At 46.9% G+C, this 21821-nt stretch overlaps 1 protein-coding gene across 9 annotated transcripts in view; it reads right to left on the bottom strand.

The window, feature by feature from the left end:
• The window catches only part of Rbfox1 (RNA binding fox-1 homolog 1), a 929373-nt gene that overhangs the window by 131858 nt on the left and 775694 nt on the right, over positions 1–21821 (bottom strand). For all 9 annotated transcript variants that reach the window (XM_048332274.1, XM_048332271.1, XM_048332270.1 and 6 more), the window contains one exon: positions 11197–11436. In XM_048332274.1, coding sequence (XP_048188231.1) covers positions 11197–11436 — 240 coding nt within the window. The remainder of the gene's footprint in view (positions 1–11196; positions 11437–21821) is intronic.

Here is a 21821-nt window from a genome sequence, read left to right on the forward strand (position 1 = left end):
TAAGGAGATTTCATAGCCTCCTAGATGCGCACCAGGGAAGATGCGCGCGGTCAATAAAGGAGGAGTACAATTTCCTTTCACTGTTAGTCAGCTCTCCATGCTACTCAGCGTAATAATCAGAGACCCACTTGTCACCTACTCTGAAAGTTCCAGATCTGTAATTACTTCATAGCTACAGAGTCTTTAAACCAAGGGCTCAAGGTCCCCAAGTCAGGACTTTACTCCTGCTCCACATCCAAGCTGGAGAAGGGAAGCTCCAGGACTCCTGAAGCCACTCTCTCTTTTTTTTGTCTGTCTGTCTCTCTCCCTCTCTTTCTCCCCACCACCAGGCCAGTTACTTCGCTGTCTAGACTTAAGGGCCAGGTGACCCTGATGGCATATGTTAGCCTTTCCCTCAATCAGAATGAGGGGTGGGGCTTAGTGTGGCCCTGCCCCTTCTGGCCAACTTTCATTCTCCTTTTGCTGAGCTTGCAAAGGTAGATGGGGAATAAAGCATCTCCCCCACCCCCCTGAAGATTCACTGAGCACAAAAGGAGATGCACACATGATCTCTAGTGGTTCTACTATTCACACTCCTTCTTTCCTTCCTTCCTTCCTTCCTTCCTTCCTTCCTTCCTTCCTTCCTTCCTTCCACGCTTCTTCATGGGATTGAGTGAGTCTAGCTATAGGAAAAACAGTCTCTCGGATTCCTGAATTCTCTAAGGAACTTGAGAGATGGGCCTCGAGAGATGGGCCTCAGCTGCCTATGTCAGACAAACACCAGTTTTGTTGCCCATGCCTTGGTCTGTACCAAGTTGCCCTGTTGTATTAGAAAGGGTGGTACTGTGGCCATCTGCCAGAATATAGGGCTGGGCCTAGGCCTCAGGCTTCTGGTATTATGTAGGCCGATGTCCAAATACTCTTTGAGGGTCTGGTTTCCTCATCTATAGCTCCTGGGCTTTGATTGTGCACACATTACCTGGCACCATTATTATTTGTCCTATTATTAATAACCCTAGTCACATTCACTAAGTTGACTCGTCGATTTAAATGCAGCTAGGACTTGGAAAGAAAGCAAGACAGGGCAAAGGAGGGCAGTGTGTGTGCATGTGTGCATGTGTCTGTGTGTCTGTGTGTGCATGTTGAATGGACTGGGGTTGCTCTTTTTTGGGTACAATAACTCTAGCATCCACTAAATCCTGGCGTTACACAGGTATTTGTTCCCCTCAGTTCTATAAGAAAGTACAGTCTGACAGAAAGAATTAAAAGATATAATTTACTGGTGATCTGAGGAACCGGAACTGTTTTATTAAGAAATAACTCAGGCAAAACCCGAAGGTCCTGAAGCAGGTGCTCAGCTCAAAGTCTAGGAGAGTCAGTCCAGCCTGGAGGAGTCTCCCTGGGGAGGTGGCAGCCTGATGCACATACATCTTGGGGACATCTCACCCTCAGCATCAGCCCACCATTGCTGGTTGTCCCAGACAGCCCCATCTCTTCATCAGAGCCAGAAGGTGGAACCTCTCATTTCAAACTCTGAAGTGATCAATATAAAACCATCCATGAACCAGTGTGTGTATGGGGAGGTGGGATCTCTCTGTATATGTCTATATGTACCTGTGTTTCTCTGTGTGTGCCAATAAAACTTTATGGACAAAAATCAGGCTAGAGCTAGCTCATGGGCCACAGTGTGTCAATTCTTGGCATAGCTCTTTATACCAGAAGCAAGGACCTGGAGAAGGCTGGACAGAAGAGAGAAAGGGCAGGACTCACAAAGGACTCCAGGTCCCAATGACAGGTGGACCAACCATGGGGTGGGGGGGGGGAGAGAAAAATGACCAGGACTTGAGCTTTCCAACCCTCCTCTCCTACCTTCCTCCAGGTCTTCTCTGACTTTAACCCATCCAGATCTTCAGAGGCCCCAAACAAAGAGAGAGCTGAGAAACCCAGAGATGGTGAACCCTGCCTCCCCCTTGTCCCCAGACTTTGGTCTGTCACTCTCTAGGCCCCAGCCCCCCAGCCCGCCCCTCCTCCTGCCCCCTCTCTTTTGTGCAACCCCCAGATGAATGTCAGGGTTGACACTGCTTGGAACTCCAGGGGACTCTTTCAATAATTGCTAGCCCGACTCCCACTTGCAAGCCAATTACAGAGAAAGGGGGGGGGGGAACGAGTCCCACCTCCTGTCATCGGAGACCTGCCACGACCAGGCTTTTCTTAGTTTAAAAGGAAAAAAAAAGGTACTTAATTTCTCCCCCTTAAAAAAAAAAAAAGATCCAGGGAACAATCTATTTAAATTACAGTGTTAACACTGTGAAGCAAAGATGCAGAAGTCAAATACAATTTGGGTTATAATTAGCGATTTCCTTGAAGCAAGTTTCTCGGGGGAAATCCAGGCTTCCTCTTGTGAGCAGTCCAGTCGTTTGGGTGCTGATCACCCTGTGGGACCCATGGAAGTCCATGAGGGAAGGCCAGGATCTGGGACAGAAGGAGCTTGTGCATTACACACATGCTTGGTTGTGACCGACCGAGATCACACCTACCACACTCAGCATGATGGGGACAAGATTATTCAAGTGCCTGTCTATGATGGCATTATGTCAATTAAAATAGTCATGAGGGAAAGTCATAAGCAAACACAAGTGCTGTCCAGAGTATTCTGGAAGCTACCACCAAGTCTGGGTTTGCAGTCTTTGAGCATCTGGGCCTCAGTTTCATTCTCCATGATCCTATCACCACAGCTGTCTCTTGAAGAGTTGCGTGAATGACACATATGGCGTGGCTCCTGGAGGGCACTTGTGTGACTGGCCAGTCAAGGGCCCCCAGGCTGGGTTCATGCCTGTGCCCAGGCTGGCTGCAAAAGTAAAATGCCGAATGAGGTCATGAAGTTTGATGGGCAAAGACACTGGTCCTTTGTAAATAGTTCATAGACTGGTTCATCTCCAAACTAGCCCAGTATCACCCCATGTTACACTCTATTGTCCACGCCTGCTTAAAGTCCAACGTCACCTCTCCCATTGTGAATCACTGAATTCAACCCTAAGATTATCCTTATTTTGCTCATTTATCAAAAGCAAAATGTATGTGGGACTTGCAAACAAAACTCCGGTCTCCTCTTTCTCTAACAAATCTCTACCTGTTTGGTTCACAATCTAGACACAGGTAGGGCCAAAGCTTGTACCAGTCAGTTGTCTTCAGGAATTCAATAGAAGAATGACACTTTTTGTCTTTTGCTGATCCTAGGGCTTGAACTCAGGGGCCTGGCCTCTGACCCTGTAAGCCTCTTGTGTTCAAGGCCAGTGTTACTTTTGGCTTTTCCTGAGTAGTTTTTTTGTTTGTTTGTTTGTTTTTTGGAGAGAAAAGTCTCATGGACTTGTCTGCCCAGGCTGGTTCCAAACTGTGATCCTCAGATCTCAGCCTCCTGAGTAGCTAGGATTATAAGCGTGAGCCACTGGCCCTGCCTTGAATGACTATTCATGCCTTCTTTTCATTAGTATCAATGAATGGTACAAGGGGTGTTTCATCATGATATTTAGCTATATGTGCCTATAATGTACTCTGATAAAATTTACCCCATCACATATATCAGAATTACTTGTAGAATAAATCTGGAAATTTGCTTATTAGTTTGATTCAACACACATCTCTCTCTCTCTCACACACACACACACTCACACACACACACACACACACACACAATCTCATAATTCTTATGATAGGTATATTTGCCTGGGGGGATGCACAGGGAATCAAATATGAAGAATTCAGTGTCAAAGAGATCACTTGCTAAACTTCTCTTTACAGATAACCTAATTTGCTCATAATTCTAACCATCCATCTGGTGAAGTGTTTACTGTGTGTGCTTTATCATGAGGCCAACTCTTGGATCCACATTTACTCACTGGGAAGACATAATCACCCACATGGCATTTAGAAGCTCAGAGAGGTCAGGCAGAATGTCTGAGGAGACCTAGAATCTAACTTGCTTCTCCCGACCCTCCTTCCTGCCAGCATCCCGGGCTTAAAATCCCTCTCCTCCAGCAGAATACCAGACACATGGGTGGTCTCATCGTGAGCCCCTCCTATCCCCCCAGCCAGGACAGAACACTCTGATAAACAAAGTCATGGGCTTCATCATTGCCTAGGAAAGGCATTTCACCCACCCTGAAAGCTACCAGCCACCTTTTTCCAGGCATGGAAGGGAGGCTGCAGTGTCATATCAGGCTCCATGGGAAACGAGAGACAGTACCCATGTCCTTACATAAAATGTGAACCTTAAGAAAAGAGAACTGGGTGTCCACAACATGGCTCAGCCACATGGTGGCCCAAGAAGACAATTTGAAGCTTGCCCCAGGCCTAAGTCTAAACAAGAGCATACTCAAGACAGAGCCTCCGGGCAAGAGCATACTCAAGACAGAGCCTCCGGGCCTGTCAGGCCCTCTCCAGGGTGAAAGGAGTCATTGCAGTTCCTGCCTGCAATTGCGATCTACTGGGAAGAGCCCCTCATGCACACCTGGGAAATGTCCCCTGTGTTTCCAGCCCCTGCGAGATTTGATACAAGGCTCACGCTTGGGATTAAGCTCTAGTGCCCACCTCTCAGCCATTAGATTCTGTCATCCAGGTCTTTTTGTGGGTCCTGCATTTGTAAGAGGGGATGTTAAATATCCCGTTCTGGTTTCAGTGAAGAAAACTTAGCATGCATGGGGCATACACAAAACTGCATAGGACACCATCTTGCATTGACTGAGCAGATTATATTTCAGGCTGTTCTTTCCTGTGTCCTATTTTTTTTTTCCAGTCCTGGGCCTTGGACTCAGGGCCTGAGCACTGTCCCTGGCTTCTTTTTTTGCTCAAGGCTAGCACTCTGCCACTTGAGTCACAGCGCCACTTCTGGCCATTTTCTGTATATGTGGTGCTGGGGAATCGAACCCAGGGCTTCATGTATAAGAGGCAAGCGCTCTTGCCACTAGGCTATATCCCCAGCCCCCTGTGTCCTATTTTGATAGGTCCGGTTCCCCTATCTCGAGACAGGCTATCCTTCTATTATTTTGCCCATTTTTTCCCAATGTAAGTTCTTGAGCTCCATAAAGGTGAAGAAACTCTCCAGTGTCTTCAAACCCATTCTCTGAGGGATGATTAGAAGGGGAAAAGGAAAGGGATCTGAAGAATGGCCATGGGGAATGATGGGAAGAATGAACAAGGGGTCCACCCCACAGAGACAGAGGGACAGACCCAGACAAATCTAGACAGGCACACTTCTGCCCGGGGATAGGTTCAAAATGATACCTTCTGACCTCTGCCTCCCACGTCCCTAGGATTACAGGCATGTACCATGATGCCTAACACATCTTCTGAGATAGTCTTATTGACATTTTTGGAGAGAGGGGAGTTTGGACTAGCCTTAAAACATGACCCTCATATCCCCTGACTTCTAAGTCTCTGGATTATGGGCATGCAACTGCATGCCCAGCCTAATCTCTTGCCTGGGCCTCAGATACTGATCTTCTACGTGTTGGCCCTGAAAACTTCCAGGAGACATATAGTTTGTAGAAAGAGGCAGGCTCAGGCATTTGGCATTCCTGAGTGAGCAGCTCAAGTATGCCCTTCCCAAACTGAACAATTTCCTTATCTGCTGTGTCCTTTCATTTCCCCAATGGAAAGTAAAGGGAACTGATATCACTTAAAAAGATCTTGTATAAGAATGACAAAGGATGGAAGGGGGAAGAATAGTCCACACGACCTCTCAGTATTTGTAGGTATCCATTAATGAGAGTGTACCCCACACAACTTTATTTTGGGGGGAGCTGTCAGTGGAGCTTGAACTCAAGGGCCTGGGCACTGTTCTTGAGCTCTTCTATGCAAGGCTAGCACTCTACCACTCCAAGCCACAGCTCCACTTCTGGGTTCATTGGAGATAAGAGTCTCATGGACTTTCCTGTCCTGGTTGGTTCTGAATCCTGATCCTCAGCTATCAGCCTCCTGAGTACCCAGGTTTACAGGCGTGAGCCACAGGCGCCCAGAACCACACAACTTTTGAGGTACTTTGTTTCATAAGAGAGAAGGGAAGTCACTACTAAGAACACACATACAGAATGGATATTGAGAGCCTGCACATGGCTGGCACACTCTGATAGGTGAGAGGCTTTCCTGGCTTCAGATTCCTGCATGCTCTGTGGGGTATGTGATTGGTGGGTATCTTATAAATCTGTGTCCTTTTTGAACATCCACAGAGAGAGACACACAGAGCTTGCTGGCAGTATTTGTACCTAGCTTTTTCTCTGTGGCTTGACTTAGAATTAGAAGACAAGATGAATCCTGAAATTATGTAATTCCTTCATTGGGGATATTCACAGGAGTGTGAGCAAGGAGTTGGATCCCAAAGGCCGACATAGGAAGATCCCTCACTTAGAGTCTGAAAAGTCAGTGATTAGTAGATTCCAATGCTAAGATTTTTTTTTGTGTGTGTGTATGTGTGTGTGTGTGTTTGTCTGTATTGGTACTGGTGCTTGAATCAGGGCCTGGGCACTGTCCTTGAGCTTCCTTTTGCTCAAGGCTAGCACTCTACCACTTGAGCCACAGTGCCACTTCCTGCTTTTTCTCTGTATGTGGTACCGAGGAATTGAACCCAGGGCTTCAGGCATGCTAGGCGAGCACTCTACCACGAAGCCACATTCCCAGCCCTCGTTTTTGTTTTTTTCTATGTATATCAGGTTTGCCTTGAAACTTGGTACTACCAGGTTTTAATGTACTTCTGTAGCCTGCTTCAAGAGTGAAGTTGGGGAGCAGATTCAGACTCTAGCAATACCATGCCAATTTAGTATCGTTTATGGCTGATTTGCAATACAATGGCAATGTAGAGTAGTTGTGACGGAGAGCTCATGGCGTACAAATTCTAAAATATTTATCATATATCCCTTTACATAAATGTTTGCCTGTGCTAAGCTTTATCCAAACCCACAAGTTGGTATGCTTTCCCTTCTTTCCATCACCAATGCTAAGATTTTTAAGAATGGACCAGTAAAGGATGGAAAGATTGGATTAGAGAAAAATGATGTGAACAGAGAGATAAAGAAAGAGATGGTGGTGGGAACAAGACAACCAGGTACACACTCACATATGCATCAGATGCTTCTGGAAGGAGAGAAAAGGGAAAAGAAAACTACCAGAATTTTTTAAATTTTATTTTCTGGAAGAGAGACTTAACAACTGGAGCTGGGGTTACGGGTATCAGAGAATTTTGGTATTCATTTTGTATCCCTTTTCAATGATTGCTCTGTGTGTGTGTGTGTGTGTGTGTGTGTGTGTGTGTGTGTGTGTGAACTCAGGGACCTCATGTTCTTCCTTAAAGTTTTCACTCAAGTCTGATGCTCTACCACTTGTGTCATGTCTCCACTTCTGGCTATTGGCTGGTTAATAGGAGATAAGGTCTGTCTGCCTTGGCTGGCTTTGAACTGAGATCTTCACATCTCAACCTCCTGAGCAGTTCTGATTATAGGATTATAGGTATGAGACACTGATGTCTGGCTGTGTTTCCCTTTTTTTTTTTTTTTTTGCCAGTCCTGGGCCTTGGACTCAGGGCCTGAGCACTGTCCCTGGCTTCTTTTTGCTCAAGGCTAGCACTCTGCCACTTGAGCCACAGCGCCACTTCTGGCTGTTTTCTATATATGTGGTGCTGGGGAATCGATCCCGGGTCTTCATGTATACAAGTCAAGCTCTCTTGCCACTAGGCCATACTCCCAGCCCTGTGTTTCCCTTTCTTAACCACAATTGTGAACTGCTTCAATAATAATATCTAATGAGCAAAAACAAATACTTTTCGAGCAACCTATTCCCTGTGCTTCAACAATCTTCGTGCCTCAGAATTGAAGTCAATATATTAAGGATGAAAAGCTAGACCCCATCATCAACCAATTCTATCTGTTACAGGCACTAGTGAAATACAGAGACATGGCAAACACTTTGACTGGTGGCAGCTGAGGCTCCTTACACAACTCTTCTGTCAGCAGAGACCGAGCCTCAAGACCCACATTCTTTCTCCCATTAGGGTTCAGAGCGACTGGGAAAGTGTGGGAGACTGAAACAAGACTGTAGCGGTGTTAAAAATAGAAATCAAGTTGCTACTGGAGATACACAGAGAATTCTCCGCCAGCAGATCTCTCATTATAACATGGCAAGAGTCAGTATCTGGCATTAGATGATCCATGATGTGTCTGGAGGTCTACATTCAATGGAAATTCAGCAGAAAAATGGCCTGTTAAGGATTCATCCGAGCCCCTTGGGAGCGTGAGGGTGGCTGGGAAAGTCTTCTCTATTTGTACTTCACTTCATTCTAGTTGGGAGCTTGAGGTGCATGCTGCTTCCCTGAACAGACTGTGCACTTTGTGTGAAATCATGTGCATATTTTAGATGCTCTTGGAGCCCACCAGATGGATGGATTGGTTTCTCTTACCCCCCAAACTACCCAGTTTCTCCAGGAATGAACGGCCCCTGAAATGTCCTTAGGATGGCATTAAACACCATGGATATCTATTTGTGTCAAAGGACGCGGTTATTCCAGGAATAACAGAGCTGTTCTCCTAACAGCCCACTGTCACTATTCTTTATTTTTATTTTTTTATGTGTGGGGTGCTGAGGATGGAGCCCAAGAGCTTCATGAATGCTAAGCATTCATTCTACCATTTAGTCCAATCTGGGTCTGACTTTAACTTTGTATGTTAATACATGGCTTTGTATCCAGGATTGGAGAAGTCATCGTTGGGTTGAAGTTACATTCCTTGTACATGAAATGCAGAACTTGGGGTAAGGACCAAATAAACCCAGTGAATGTACAGGTAGGTGGAGACAATCTCAAATAAACCAGTACCAGCCAAGCTCAGATCAAGGGAGAATGATTCAAAAATAGATCACAGAGAGGAGAGCCTTTTTCCTTTTTCTTTCTTTTTTTTTGGCATAAGAGAAATGAGCATATGTATGTCATCATCTTATGGCAGGAGATAAGATGGTCTCATTTATGATCTTTGCATTTCCCTAATACTCATATACACTGATAAGTGGAGAAACAAATCTTGACATATTCATATAATGGACTAGTACTCAGAAATGAAAAAGAGTGAGCTAACAAGACATGAAACAATATGGATGAATCTAAAAATGATGATGCAGAGAAATAGGAAACAGACCAAAGAGCACATGTCTTATTTGTCATTGTGATAAGACTCTAGAAACTGTCAACTAAGTTTATAGTGAAAGGAAGAGGTGGAGGTACAGAAGAAAATTTTGGAAGGGATAGAGATTTTTTATTGTTATTAACTTAAGGAGTATTGTTCCACATCTACATTCATATATAAAGGTCTAAAGAAACCGTACACACTGTTATACATCAATAAAGCTGTGAAAAATGCCTTTCTTCTTTCCTGGTCTACCCTTCATAAGCGTTCACACACACCACCACTTTCTTACCCACATTATGACTCATTTTCTCTCATTTCCCCTCCCCTCTAAGGAATGTCCTTCCCCTTGGCACAAAAAAAATGGAGTCCAAATCAACCAGGTTACTGAGTGCATTCTCTCCTTTCTTCCTTCTCCAGCTGCTGTTTTGTCTTCCTCATCCTTCAAGTTGTCCATGATGGACAGTGTATCCCCTATTCTGATACAGCCCAGGTGACAACCCATTCATTCACTCCTCAGCATCTGTTGGGCCGGCATCTCTCTGCTTTCGTCTAGGCCTTCAGTGACACCCTTACTGTCAGATTCAACCATGTCCCTGCTCTCTACCCAACGCTGTCATGTCTGAGTGCCTCAGTAGTCTGTCCTACCTCTACCTCTGTGTCTTTGCACAACTGTGCAGAAGGCATCTGGCAGACACAATGCTGACCCACGTGGCCTCTGCCTCAGCCAGTGAACGGCTCTCACGCTCTGCAAGCCAGCTGAGCCCAATGACCAGAGACTGAACTCTTACGGATGAGGCAGACAACGGAAGTGGGCAGGAAGAGTGAGGCCAGGGCTGGAGCCTGTTGGGTCCTGATGGAAATGTGGGCCACGAAGAGGCAAGCTAGAGCCAATCCAGTTGGCTTTCCTGGGCTTTTTGCTGTAGGAGCCAGTCCCAGAGAACACTTGTAATTTGAATATAATTTATTTTTGCCGAGGGTTATCTTCCATTTCTGGTGGGGGTATGGAATAAGATTTTTTTTTCTGTGCATTTGCTCTTTTGTGATCCATTGAGGTGATCTACATGGAATAAGATGCATTCTTTTTGCTGGCTCCTCAAAACACAGAATGGTTCTCTTGCCCCCATGTGCCTCCAATAAACCCCAAATTCTCACATGCTGCCCCTTTGCAATTTGCACCTTTCTCTTGCTTTTGGCCCAGCAGTAAAATCTCCACAAACCAGGGAAAAACACACACAAAATGGATGTCGTCTCAATGAATTCAGGTAAGACCCAGAGGGCTGGGGTGGGACTGGGCACAAGATTCTCTCATTCATTCATTTATTTATTCTCTCTGTCTCTTTGTCTCTCTCTGTCTCTCTCTCTCACCAGGGCTCAACCTCCAGGCCTTGCAATTCTATTCAGCTTCCTTGTTCTCCTAGTTCATTGGAGACAGGGTGTTGCAGACTTTCTACCCACGGGTGACTCTAATTTGCAATCCTCCAAATCTCAGCCTCCTGAGTAGCTAAGATTACAGGAGTGAGCCACCAACACCCCGCTACAAGATACACGCCAAGCAAGATGTGGGAAGCATTCCCTAAGTCAGGTAATGGTTGCACAACTCTACAGAGCAGTCAATCACAAACACAATCAATCACGAAGGCAGGCTTCAAAAATGGGTGGATTCTGTGCTTATCTAAATCCTATCCTTGAAAGACAAAAGGAAACAGTATTCCAATGGCAACAACCCCACCCCCCATGAATCTATGCCCATAAAACAATTAGATAAACTATCCCATGGGGTGACATTGGGGATAAAACAAACTTGTAGGCCTGGAAAACAAGATGAACAAAGGCTTCCTAACCCCAGGTCGACTGTGAAAGACGCGCTGGTTTCAATGACAAGAGTTATGGAGAGGAAGAGGCACCTTTGGCAAGCTGGTGGGGTCCGTGGGGCACGAGAGGGAGAGAGAGAGCCCCCCTCCGCACTGGGCAGGGTCCAGCCCTGGTGCCCAGTGCGGGGCTGACCCCCCCCCCTTCCGTCCTGCCCCCCACCCCAGCCCCAGCACCCCCTTACTGTGGCGGTCCCGGAGACGGTCTGCGCGCTGGAGTCCGCGCTCTGCTCGGGGTGCGGCTGGGCGGGCGGGTACAGGTTTAGCGGGTGCTCGGGGACGCTGGCCTGGCCCGTGTACTCGGGCGCGGGGTGGGGGTGCGGGGCCGTGTATTCCGCGGGGATGCCATTCTGAGGCGGGGCGAACTGGGCTGAGGCGTAAGGCTGAGCCATGGTGTCCGGGGCAGCCGCCGCGTCCTGATTACCCTGCAAGACAGGAATGGGGGAGAGAGAGGAGAGACACCATGAGCGCGTTCCCCAACAGGACCCCACCCGAGGTCTACTATCCGCTCACCATACTTTCTAGGAGTCAGTCAGTCAACACAGGGCCTCCTGCAGCCCGCCGTGGGTTCGGCCCAGCCCTTCTTTCCCAGATGCTGGCGAGCACGGGTGGCCCATGGTGACAGGGGGGACACATCAAGTGCCGAGAGAGATTAAATCCAACCAGCAAAGTGCTCTCCAGAGGAGAGGTAATTCATCTAAGCATTTGAATTTAATCTAAGTTTTATGTGGCTTGCCTCACATAATGGGGCAGTGTGTGTGTGTGTGAGGTGTGTGTTTGAGGTGTGTGTGTGTGTGTGTGTGTGTGTGTCCCAGTACCAACGAAAATCAGCCAATAAAAATTCAGATCCTAATTTCGACAGGTGTCTGCCTTTGATCTCCATCTTCCCACTTTCAGCTGAACCATAAGGGACTTAATTCGGACTCACGGTTAGGCAACATTTCCCCCCCACCCCATCCAACTCTAATTTTACTTTAAAAAAAAAAAAGTACAGGGTATTATATAACAATTCGTCCTTCAGTTATAACCTAAACATGCAGTATGATAATTACAGTCAAGTCAAAAGAATTAAAAAGAAAAACCACTGAACTCATGTTTCCATTTCTAGAAGCATCTCTCTCCCTCTCCTTCCACCTCCACCCCCATAACTCCCCCACCCTTCACACACATGCACAGAAACAGTAGCCTAGAGGTTCAAATTTTCCATGCTTCCCAAAGATGCAACTGTATAGTCAGAAAGAGAAAAGAGAGAGGAGAAAAAGAAGAAAAAAAACCCCAAACAACCAAGGCTTAGTAATTAGGGCCACCAAACACCAGGCTTTTCCACTGTCTGTGGTCAATTAGATGTGACTTTAGCCCTCCCCTAATGACTCCAGGGCAAAAATATCAGGAGAGCTGGCATCCCCCCCCCACAGGCATTCTGCTAATGCAACCTGAATTCAACCCAGAAATGATGACCAAGGGGGAGGGGAGAGGACCTCAGCCCCCGCCCCACCTCAGCCCCTGCACCCAGGGTGCTTATACATTTGTTTAGAAAGGACTTTGGATGGGAAGGCCAAAGATGACTCTTGGAAGAGAAGGAGCTTAAGATAGGTTTTAAACACTTCACAAGTGAAAACATTCCTTCCTTTCTACTTCTTCTTCCTACAGCCTAATGTGTCTAAATCTGCGCCACTGGGCATCAAATCTTACACTCTTTTCTCTCCTTCTTTCCTTCCTTCCTTCCTTCCTTCCTTCCTTCCTTCCTTCCTTCCTTCCTTCCTTCCTTCCTCCCTTCCTTCTTTCCCTTTTCCTGCAGCTCTAGGGGCAGTGTAGGATCTTGTGTTCCTCCTGCTGGTCACCTTACACTCCTGGTTCTTCAAGGTCAACGCCCCAGTCTGAGCCAGGGTCAAGGTGCCCCAGGGACATTCTCACTGCGCCCATGAGGTAAAGAAAATAGCTGTACCAGTCACTGCTACCTCTGGTCGGTCATGTGATACCATCCTACCAATCAGGAACTTTCTCTGCTAGTAGTCCCACCATCCCACCGTGATGGGAGTTCATGGCCATCTGTTGCTTGGTACCACTACATCCTGGCCACCCCAGGATTTGGTTTGGGAAGGAAGTTTTCTCTCCACTGTGATTGCCAACCGCACTAGTAACCGCAAGTCAGGGGCTGCTAAGAACTGCTTCCTGCAGGGAGGCTGCCCACAGGAAAATGCTCCCAGGATCTGATAAGACAACAAAGTGTCCCCAAGCTCCTGTGATACCAAGGGAATTCTGAATCCATCTGTAGCGACAGTGTGTGTTACACCTTTGGGTCAGTGACCATTGGTAGGTAAATACCCTTTTCCTCCACAGCTTTCTGCAGATGCTATTGACACAGAAATGGTCTCTATTGATGATGTGTAACTCCATGTTTTGCTGTAGGTACCCACCATGAAGAGAAATGCACCTTACAGCTCACTAGCCATCCCCCTCAACCCACGGTGACCCATCTGTGGGGGAGCACGAGTGAGCGCTCGCCTGGGGTTGGGAGATCTAACTTAAGATGCATCCTTTCATACACTCCAAGTCTGAAGTATTTTAAACCATCATCCCATGCCGTACATTTGCTCTCCAAAACTTACTCATCTTGAGCAACTAAGACATTGGGCCCTTTTTGGGGGATAATTATAATTTTATTATCTTTAAAAGTCATGGCACTTAGTGGTTTCAGTGCAACATGTCAGCTGGATGAGTACAATGCTCGCTGATCGTGCCACCCCTCCCTTCACTCTCCCCCATCTCTCCGTGTTTTCATTAAGCTAGGTTCCTCTTCCTTATCACTTATCCTGACTAATTTTTTTTAAGAAACCAATTTGGGATGTTTCCTTATTAAACTAGAATCTTTTTCCCTATGCAGAGCATTTTGAGGAACATAGTCTTATGTTTAGAAATTTCACAGCAACACTTCTCTATCGCTAACAAAAGCACCCCCCACATTGGGATATCTAGAACCTTCCACAGGGAAAATTGTGACACTCAAGTCTGGTTCTCCCTAGGTAGATGATCTTAGCCTCTAAGAATTTCTACCTGTCTTATTTTCCAAGGGGAGGAAAAAGGTTTTTGAAGGCTCTAGGTGTGGCATCCCAGGCCACGGTCCTCTGCTTGTTTTTGTAGAGTTTTATGGAGACACAACCATGTTCATGTGCTCACCGATTGCCAATGGACAGAGGTGGATAGTTGTCAGAACAGTTCCATGACCCATAAAAGCTTCAACTACTTATCAGTGGAGCCCCTGTAGAAAAAGTTTTATTTGCGGCCTTGGCAAAATGGCATTAGATAAGGACATATCAGCTAAAAGCAGGCATGTTGCTGAACTCGTTTGAGCTAGATACAAAGCTGGAGGCAAAGCAGGAAGAGACAGAAAGGGAGGGTATGCTACCTAAACCAAGGATCTCAGCTGAGTCCTGCAGAATGATAGAATGAGTCAGAATCTCTTCTAAAATTTGCTTCCCCATTCCATTGCGAGCTTTCTGCCTTATAAGGGCCCCAGATAGCAACCTTAGCAGAATTAGCTTATCAGGAGAAGGTCCCTGGGGCCTAGGGCTTCCGGGCTCTCCCTGGATGGCAGCCCCTACTTCTTGAGGGTGCTCCGAAGTCCACCCAAGTGACAGGGCACCGTACCTCAGGTACTGGAGTGCATGCTTTGCATCTGTTCTTGAACAATGACCGCTGCTTCTCAGGGGGTACCCAGTGATGAGTGGGGGGCATTTTTAGTTTTGTCACAGATTTGGGGAATAAAGTTTTCCTGGCATCTGGAAGGTGGAGGCCAGGGATGGCTGGTGATGTCCCAATGGGCAGAGGCAAGTCCGCTCCCACGAAGGATTAGCCTTGACCCCCATGTCAATAGCTCAGATATCTAAAATCCCCACTGCGGGCATCCTGCGCCTCTCATCTCATGTCACACAGTGGTGGAAGGTGTTCTTCTCCCAACCTGGATCAGGCTTATAAGCAAAGCCACAGAGACAGGTCATTCTCAGAGAAGCCAGTAGCCAAACTCAGACCCTTCTTTTGCTCCCCTTTGCCCAGGGCAGTTGCTGGAGGGGCAGAGGTTTCCCGTTTTCCAAGAAACAAACCCCTCTCCATCTCACACTCCAGGGCCCCACATCTATTTATATCTCTTACTTATAAGGTAGCTGCCTCAAAAGATGGGGGCACACATCTGATTGGCTGGAGGTTAGAGTGGGGTGGCCCTTGGCAACTGATCGACCCAGAGTCCTAGAAAACCTGTGGAGCATCTCAAGATTGAAGCATGGCTTCAAAACCCTCCACCTCTTCTCTAGGAGAGGCCAGGGGGACATAACAGTGTCACCAGAGCCAGAGCAAATCCCTATTCTATCAAGAGCAGAGCCATCATGGCAGACACAGGGCACTGAGCTCAGTCTCAGAACACAAGCAATGGGAGCCACAGAGGCCAGCATCACCCCAGCACATGGGGTGGGCTCTCCCGCATGCAACCCACACCTGGAACTCCCCAACAGATGCTGAGGGGGACCCCCTACCATCACTTTATTCACACCGACAGCCGCTCCAGAGAGACCCTAATTAATATTCCCAACATTTGCACTTCAGGCTAATTACAGCTAATATTTAATTAAAATCATTGTACTGCCTATGGAATTACCTTTCACCTTCCCAGACATGCCTTTGTTCCCTCTCCAAGGGATGGTTCCTAGATTCTTAGCTCGGCTGGAACGAATTTCTGTTAAAATACACAAACAGGAAAGGGCACCTTTCCCCACTCGGGGTCATGGCACGTCTTGGGCTCCTGTAGAAAGCTAAAGCCACCTCTGTGTGGCTGATGGTGACAAGCAAAATTATGGGGCGCATTCTGGCCAGACATTCCCTCATTTGCAGAGGCTGCTCCCTCCTTCTTTCCCCACACCAACCCCCACTTTCCCTAAATAAATAGAATAATTGCAGAGACTTGCAGAGTGAGGGTGCTCGTGGGTGGGTGTCCCTCCTCAATGGGGAGGTGATGGCTTTGCAACTGTCCCCCCACCTCCCCACCCCACCCCCACGAAAGCTTCTGCAAAGCTAACATCCATTTTCCAGTGCCAGAATGTTCTTGGGTTGCTGTTAAACACACAACAGAGGGAGGGGGAAGGTGGGTGGGAAGAACTCAGGATCTCAGGATCTAAAACTCACTCTTGCTACTGCAGGGTTGAGCAGGGGCTGGAAATAAAGAAGCTCCACGTGGGGGTGAATGATAGAAGGGATGACACCCATCAAGAGGCATGGTACTTATAAATGGACGCGACAGAACTGAAACCCCTGTGTACAACTACTTAGAGAAAAATGACAACAACCAAAAAAATTAAATCACAAAAGGAGCATCGATGTGGATGAATGTAGAAGTAACCATCCCACGCCTCATTCCATTAGACCTCTCAGAATTAATTAATTAGGACAACTTGAAGAATACCATGATGACATGGAATTCTATGATTGCTCAAGATGGCCCAATGGGTAGATTTCACGGGGTGATTGAGAGCAAAAGGATTATTAAAATGCAATCAAGTCTCATTCCTAAAAGCAAAAGGGGGAAAAAAAAGTCATTTCAATTTAAGTATTTTGCTGAAGCATGAAATAGAGTATGGCTGCTATTTTAAGACAAACAACTGTAATCTGGTGATTTAGCATAATGCATGTACATACATCCACACAGCCCCTCCTCCCTGGTCACTGAAACACACTGGACCCTTAAATCTCACTCTGGGGATGGGGCTCTCAGGCCATGGTGTTGGTGCTGCTATTGTTTAGGAAAACAGCCTTGCTCTCCCATTCAGCCCTCTGAGTGATTTGAATCAAGGAGTTTGGGAAGAACTAAAGAGAGAGCCAAGGGTGGTAGCCAGTCACTCTTGGCACGAGAGTTTAGCTGGAAATCGAATGCGAACCACACATCTCAACGGCGGCAGAGCACAAAATGGTTTGTTCTTGTCTCTGAAATTGCCTGACTCTCTCATCAAGTATTTCCGTGTGTGTGTGTGTGTGTGTGTGTGTGTGTGTGTGTGTGCATTTCCCTTAAGCTTTCACTCACTCCTTCAATGCCCCCTCCCCCTTTCCACTGGAATTCGTTCCTACCTCGTCTCTCTCTTCCCCTAAAGAAGCTCACTGCTAGATTCAACCCCAGCCTTATAATGAAGAAATATCCAAGAGCTGTCAAGACGTAATAACCCCACTGATGACTCCAGCCCATACGTTCCAGGCAAGTGGCAGGCATTACAATGAGACAGTCCCCCCCACCCCCACCCCACCCCATGGCCCCTCCCTAAGTGAATGTGGATGAAACTATTCCTGGCCCATGGCTGTCTGCAGTTCTCTGTCTTGCTAACCGTGTGCTTGACTTTAGTTTAGCAGCTGGGGCTGAGCTACTTCTCCGGCGAGAAATGGTTCATCTTCAGAGAAAGCCTCCTGAATTGACCTAAGCTGCATCAGGCCCCCAGGGAGGCATCGGAGCAAGGAAGTGTGTGTGTGGGGGGATGCAAAATGGCACCATTAACCTTCTGGTCCTAAGACCAGCTCAGCTCTGCAGAGTGGGGATGTGGGGGACACACACACGCACACACACGCACATACACACACACAGACGCACTTCATTGACACTCGCATTTCCCCAGAGTGACTCAAGATGGAAACTGCATTCCAGTCAGGACGAACTTAACGCAAGGAAAGCCTTCTGCCAAAATCCCTTCGCCACTGCTGGTGAAAAACGACACAGAAAGCAGCCTACCTGCTGGACCATCCCGAGTGCTCTCTCCTCCATAAACTTAGCGGCTGTTTAAATCCCACACCACATAGCACCTGCCCAGTGTCAGGCTGGATCGGGAGACAGGGTGTGCGGGCTGGGCCCTGTGGATTTGCTGAGGGGGTGTCGTCGATGCACAGGGAGACAAGGCCTCCTAGCAGACCGGTGCCCCTCTCAACATCTGATTGCTCCCCAAACCAGCTCCAGACAGGACTCGCCTGCTAGGGAGGCCTGGCTCCTCAATCAAGGCTTGCTCCTCCTCTGGAGGCTGAGTTCACCACTGAGCAGACAGCGAGGAGGAAAAGGAAAACACATGCACACGCGCGCGCGAGCACGGTCTCTCTCTCTCTCTCTCTCACACACACACACACATACGTACACACACACACACACACACACCCGAGTGCTCGACTACATTAATAGCTGTTTAAAAAACATTAGAAATGCTATCCTATGCAGAGCCTAGAGCTGGAATTTTTCATTACTAAACTAAATAAACGGTATGCAAAGTTATATAAAAAATATTCACCAGGGAGCTTGCTACTATCTTTTTCTTTTTTTCTTAAGAGGCAAGAGGGCAAGGTTGAGGGGTAGCGGGAGAAGAGGATGAAGGATGCGTGCAGAGATAGAGATAATATACACAGACAAACTGGATTAAAAAAATATGTCGGTGTGGATGCATAATGGAGCTGTGTGGTTAACTATACAGTGGTCTAAAATTACGAGAAGTTACCATCACCACGGAGATTGCTAATTCCAGCTGCTTGGCAGACTGACTGATCTCAGATTAAATGACTGTGTTGCTTGGAACTATAGCCTTTGTTTCTGGGTGATGAGGCCAGGGTTGAATAACTGCATGACTTCTGCTGTGAGGACCCAAGTTATTTCTCTAATTAATTTTTCATTGCCTTTAAGCAGTGGTCCAAAGGGGTTTTAATTCCATGAGTCAGTTTTACAAGTGCCAGGCATTCCCAGGAGAGATGGGGGAGAAGGACGGAAGGAGGGACAATGATCAAGAAGTATTGTAAGGATGGAATTAAAAATCAAACTAACACACACATCACACTACACCACAACAAGGCACCTAGGGTACCTTCACTCATTCACATTCAGTCAAAGAGCAAGTAAAATCCCAAACCATCTTGTTTGTATAGACCTAAGACTCAGGGCTAACATCAGATTTATCAGTGCAAGGAACTCACAGCTGACCATGAACATCTCATTATTAATGCCATGAAGTAAAAGAACGCAAGTCTTGCTTTCTCCTTTCCTTGAACGGTTTCCTTTTTTGAGAGAAGGCCTGGTTGGTAGGCCAGGATGGCCTTGAACTGTGATCTTCTTGTCTCTGCCTCCCTAGTGCTGGGATTATAGGCATGAGCCCCGATACCCTGCGCTGCTCTGAAACTTCTGTCTTTTTTTTGTTTGTTTGTTTTTAAGCTCTGTTCTTCTCTCTCAATGAAAAGTTCCATCTTGCTCCATGGAAGGGCACGGGTGGAATTTAGAATTGATTACATTTGTAATTAAATCCGACGAGAGAGGATGGGGTGAGAGACGAAGGTGTATCTGGAAGGATTCAAGCTTCCTTTCTGTCTTATGCGCATTGTTCAGAGTCCCCATGTGACTTACTTCATGTCCCAGCTTCCTTAAACTGGGAAGCAAACCCAGATAAACAGTATTTGTGCCCCCTCAGGTTTTTCATCTCCCATCATACTCTGGGAGTACCTCCAACACAGCAGGTAATCAGCCCTAAAATACCAGCCATTCTGCTTCCGTCAAAGGATAAGTTGACTTCCTTCTCTGAATCCTTAACCAAGAGGCCCCCACCCCACCCAGTCCTTTCTTGTCAGACTCCAGCCCTGTACATAGGAACAGCAACCACAGCCCAGAGCTGCTCCCCCCCCCCCCCACATTGGTCAATGCAAAGCTCATTTTCTTTCTCTTTGCTTTCTTTTGGTCGGGGTGGGAGGGGGGTTCAGTCATGGGGCTTGAACTCAGGGCCTGGGCACTGTCTCTGAGCCTGCGCACTCAAGGCTAGCACTCAGCCACTTTGAGTCACAGTGCCACTTCTGGTTTTCTGGTGGTTAAAGGGAGATAAGAGTCTCACGGAGTTTTCCTGCCAGGATTGGCTTTGAACTGCGATCTGCAGATCTCAGCCTCCTGAGTAGCTGGAATTACAAGCATGAGCCACTGGTACCTAGCTACAAAGCTCAATTTCTGTCCTTTAACTTGGGAAGAAGGTGATGAGACAGAAGGTAGATAGTCTCCTTGGAGGAATAATACTCTGGAGAGATGACAAAAACACTGGAAAACAAACAGATAAACTAAACACAGCACAGAGTTTTGAGCAGACACAATCAGAGGGATACGATTGGACACTGGTCTTTCATCCATGCAACCAAACACAGTCTTTCACTTAGCTATTGGGAGATTCTTCAAAAACAAGTCAGACACAAACTGTGAAGCAGACCTATAGCCTCAGATCCTCAGAAGGTGGGATCCAGGCTCAGGTACCCTTAAATGCTGTCTTGGAGGTGTTCTCGTACACTATCCTGGGTGAAAATGGGAATGTACCTCTTTCAAACTCTGTGTGATTTCTTGGAGTATAAAATCTATATGGAGATCATCACACCAGGTTTCTTGAAGTAAAATAAACTTTACCACATGGGACAAAGAACAGAATAGAAAGAGGTGACATTATTTTATAAACACCTTTATGCAGGTGACTTAGTTGGCAATGCAACATCTTTTCTGGATTATGCTACAACATAAATGAAAAGCAAGCAAGCAGAGGATGCTAGGCAATTCTGAGGGTCTGTTACCATCATGCCTTCTGTGAAGCATGTATAATGGGATCACAGTCCACTCAGAGAGCACAAGAGGGGAACTCTGCAAGCTATCCAACCCCTGTATGCTCTGTGTTTCCTGTTCACAAAATACAAACAGTGGCACCGATGATCAAGATACACTGTATTCATCAACGGACACATGCTATCAACACCCTTTGGAAGAACTACTTACAGCTAATATAAAATAAATAAAAATAAATAGTGATACAGTCTTTTCTTCCCAGTCATACTCTTCTGATGTCTGAGAAAAGTTACGAGCATGTATTCTGTCATTGTACAGCGTTGGGGACCCTCCAGCTCTTGGGCTGTAGAAGGCCCACAAAGCCATGTGGTTTATGACAGGGTCAATGTTTCCCCACACCAGAGGCCTACGGCCCCCTGACACCTGTACTGATTGATTTTGCACAGCCCCTGGCATAAAAGAGCTCCCCACACTGACAGAGATTGCTTCAGCACACAAGTCCTCCTGTGGGGGTGAGGTCCAGCCCCCTCTAGTCTACCCACAAGAAGGCGAGGCTCCTTGAGTACTCATCTGCGGTGGGTCAGGCCCCTTCTGTCTACAGTGCACAAGATAGACATTACAGCCTACTCTAGGCATAAGGAAATTGAGATGCTACAGGAATTAGTCCCTGGTGTTCAAGAACTAGTAGACGACGGAAGAACCCAAATTTGAATAAAATCTGCTCCTATTAAAGACTTCCTATAACTGACTCTAGGCTCAGATGAAGATGGTGGTGGGGCTGGTGGTGATGGGGTGGTGATGACAATGATGGTGATGGTGGGAATGGTGTTTGTGGCGATGGAGGTGGTGATGGTGGTGATGCTGATTATGGTAATGGCAGTGGTACTGGTGGCTGTGGTGATATGGTGATGGAGGTAGTGATGATGGTAATAATTATGGTGATAGTTGTGGTGGAATGATTGGGGGTGGTGATGGTTATGGTGGTGGTAGTGGTGGTGGTGGTGGTGACGATGATGGTGATGATGATGGTAATGGAAGTGGTAATAATGGTGGCATCAGGTGATGGGGTGAGGATGATGATGTGAGTGCTGGCAGTGGTGATGGTAGAGCTGGTGGTAATGATGATCGTGGTTGATGGTAAAAACATCTTTCCTAGAACATTTGCTATGTACCAACCACTGTTTCAAATACAGAGGCCCACGTTCCCTCCCTTCATGGGTCACTTGAGGA

This window comes from Perognathus longimembris, chromosome 23 (assembly GCF_023159225.1).
Source record: "Perognathus longimembris pacificus isolate PPM17 chromosome 23, ASM2315922v1, whole genome shotgun sequence".
Taxonomy (NCBI): Eukaryota; Metazoa; Chordata; class Mammalia; order Rodentia; family Heteromyidae; genus Perognathus; species Perognathus longimembris.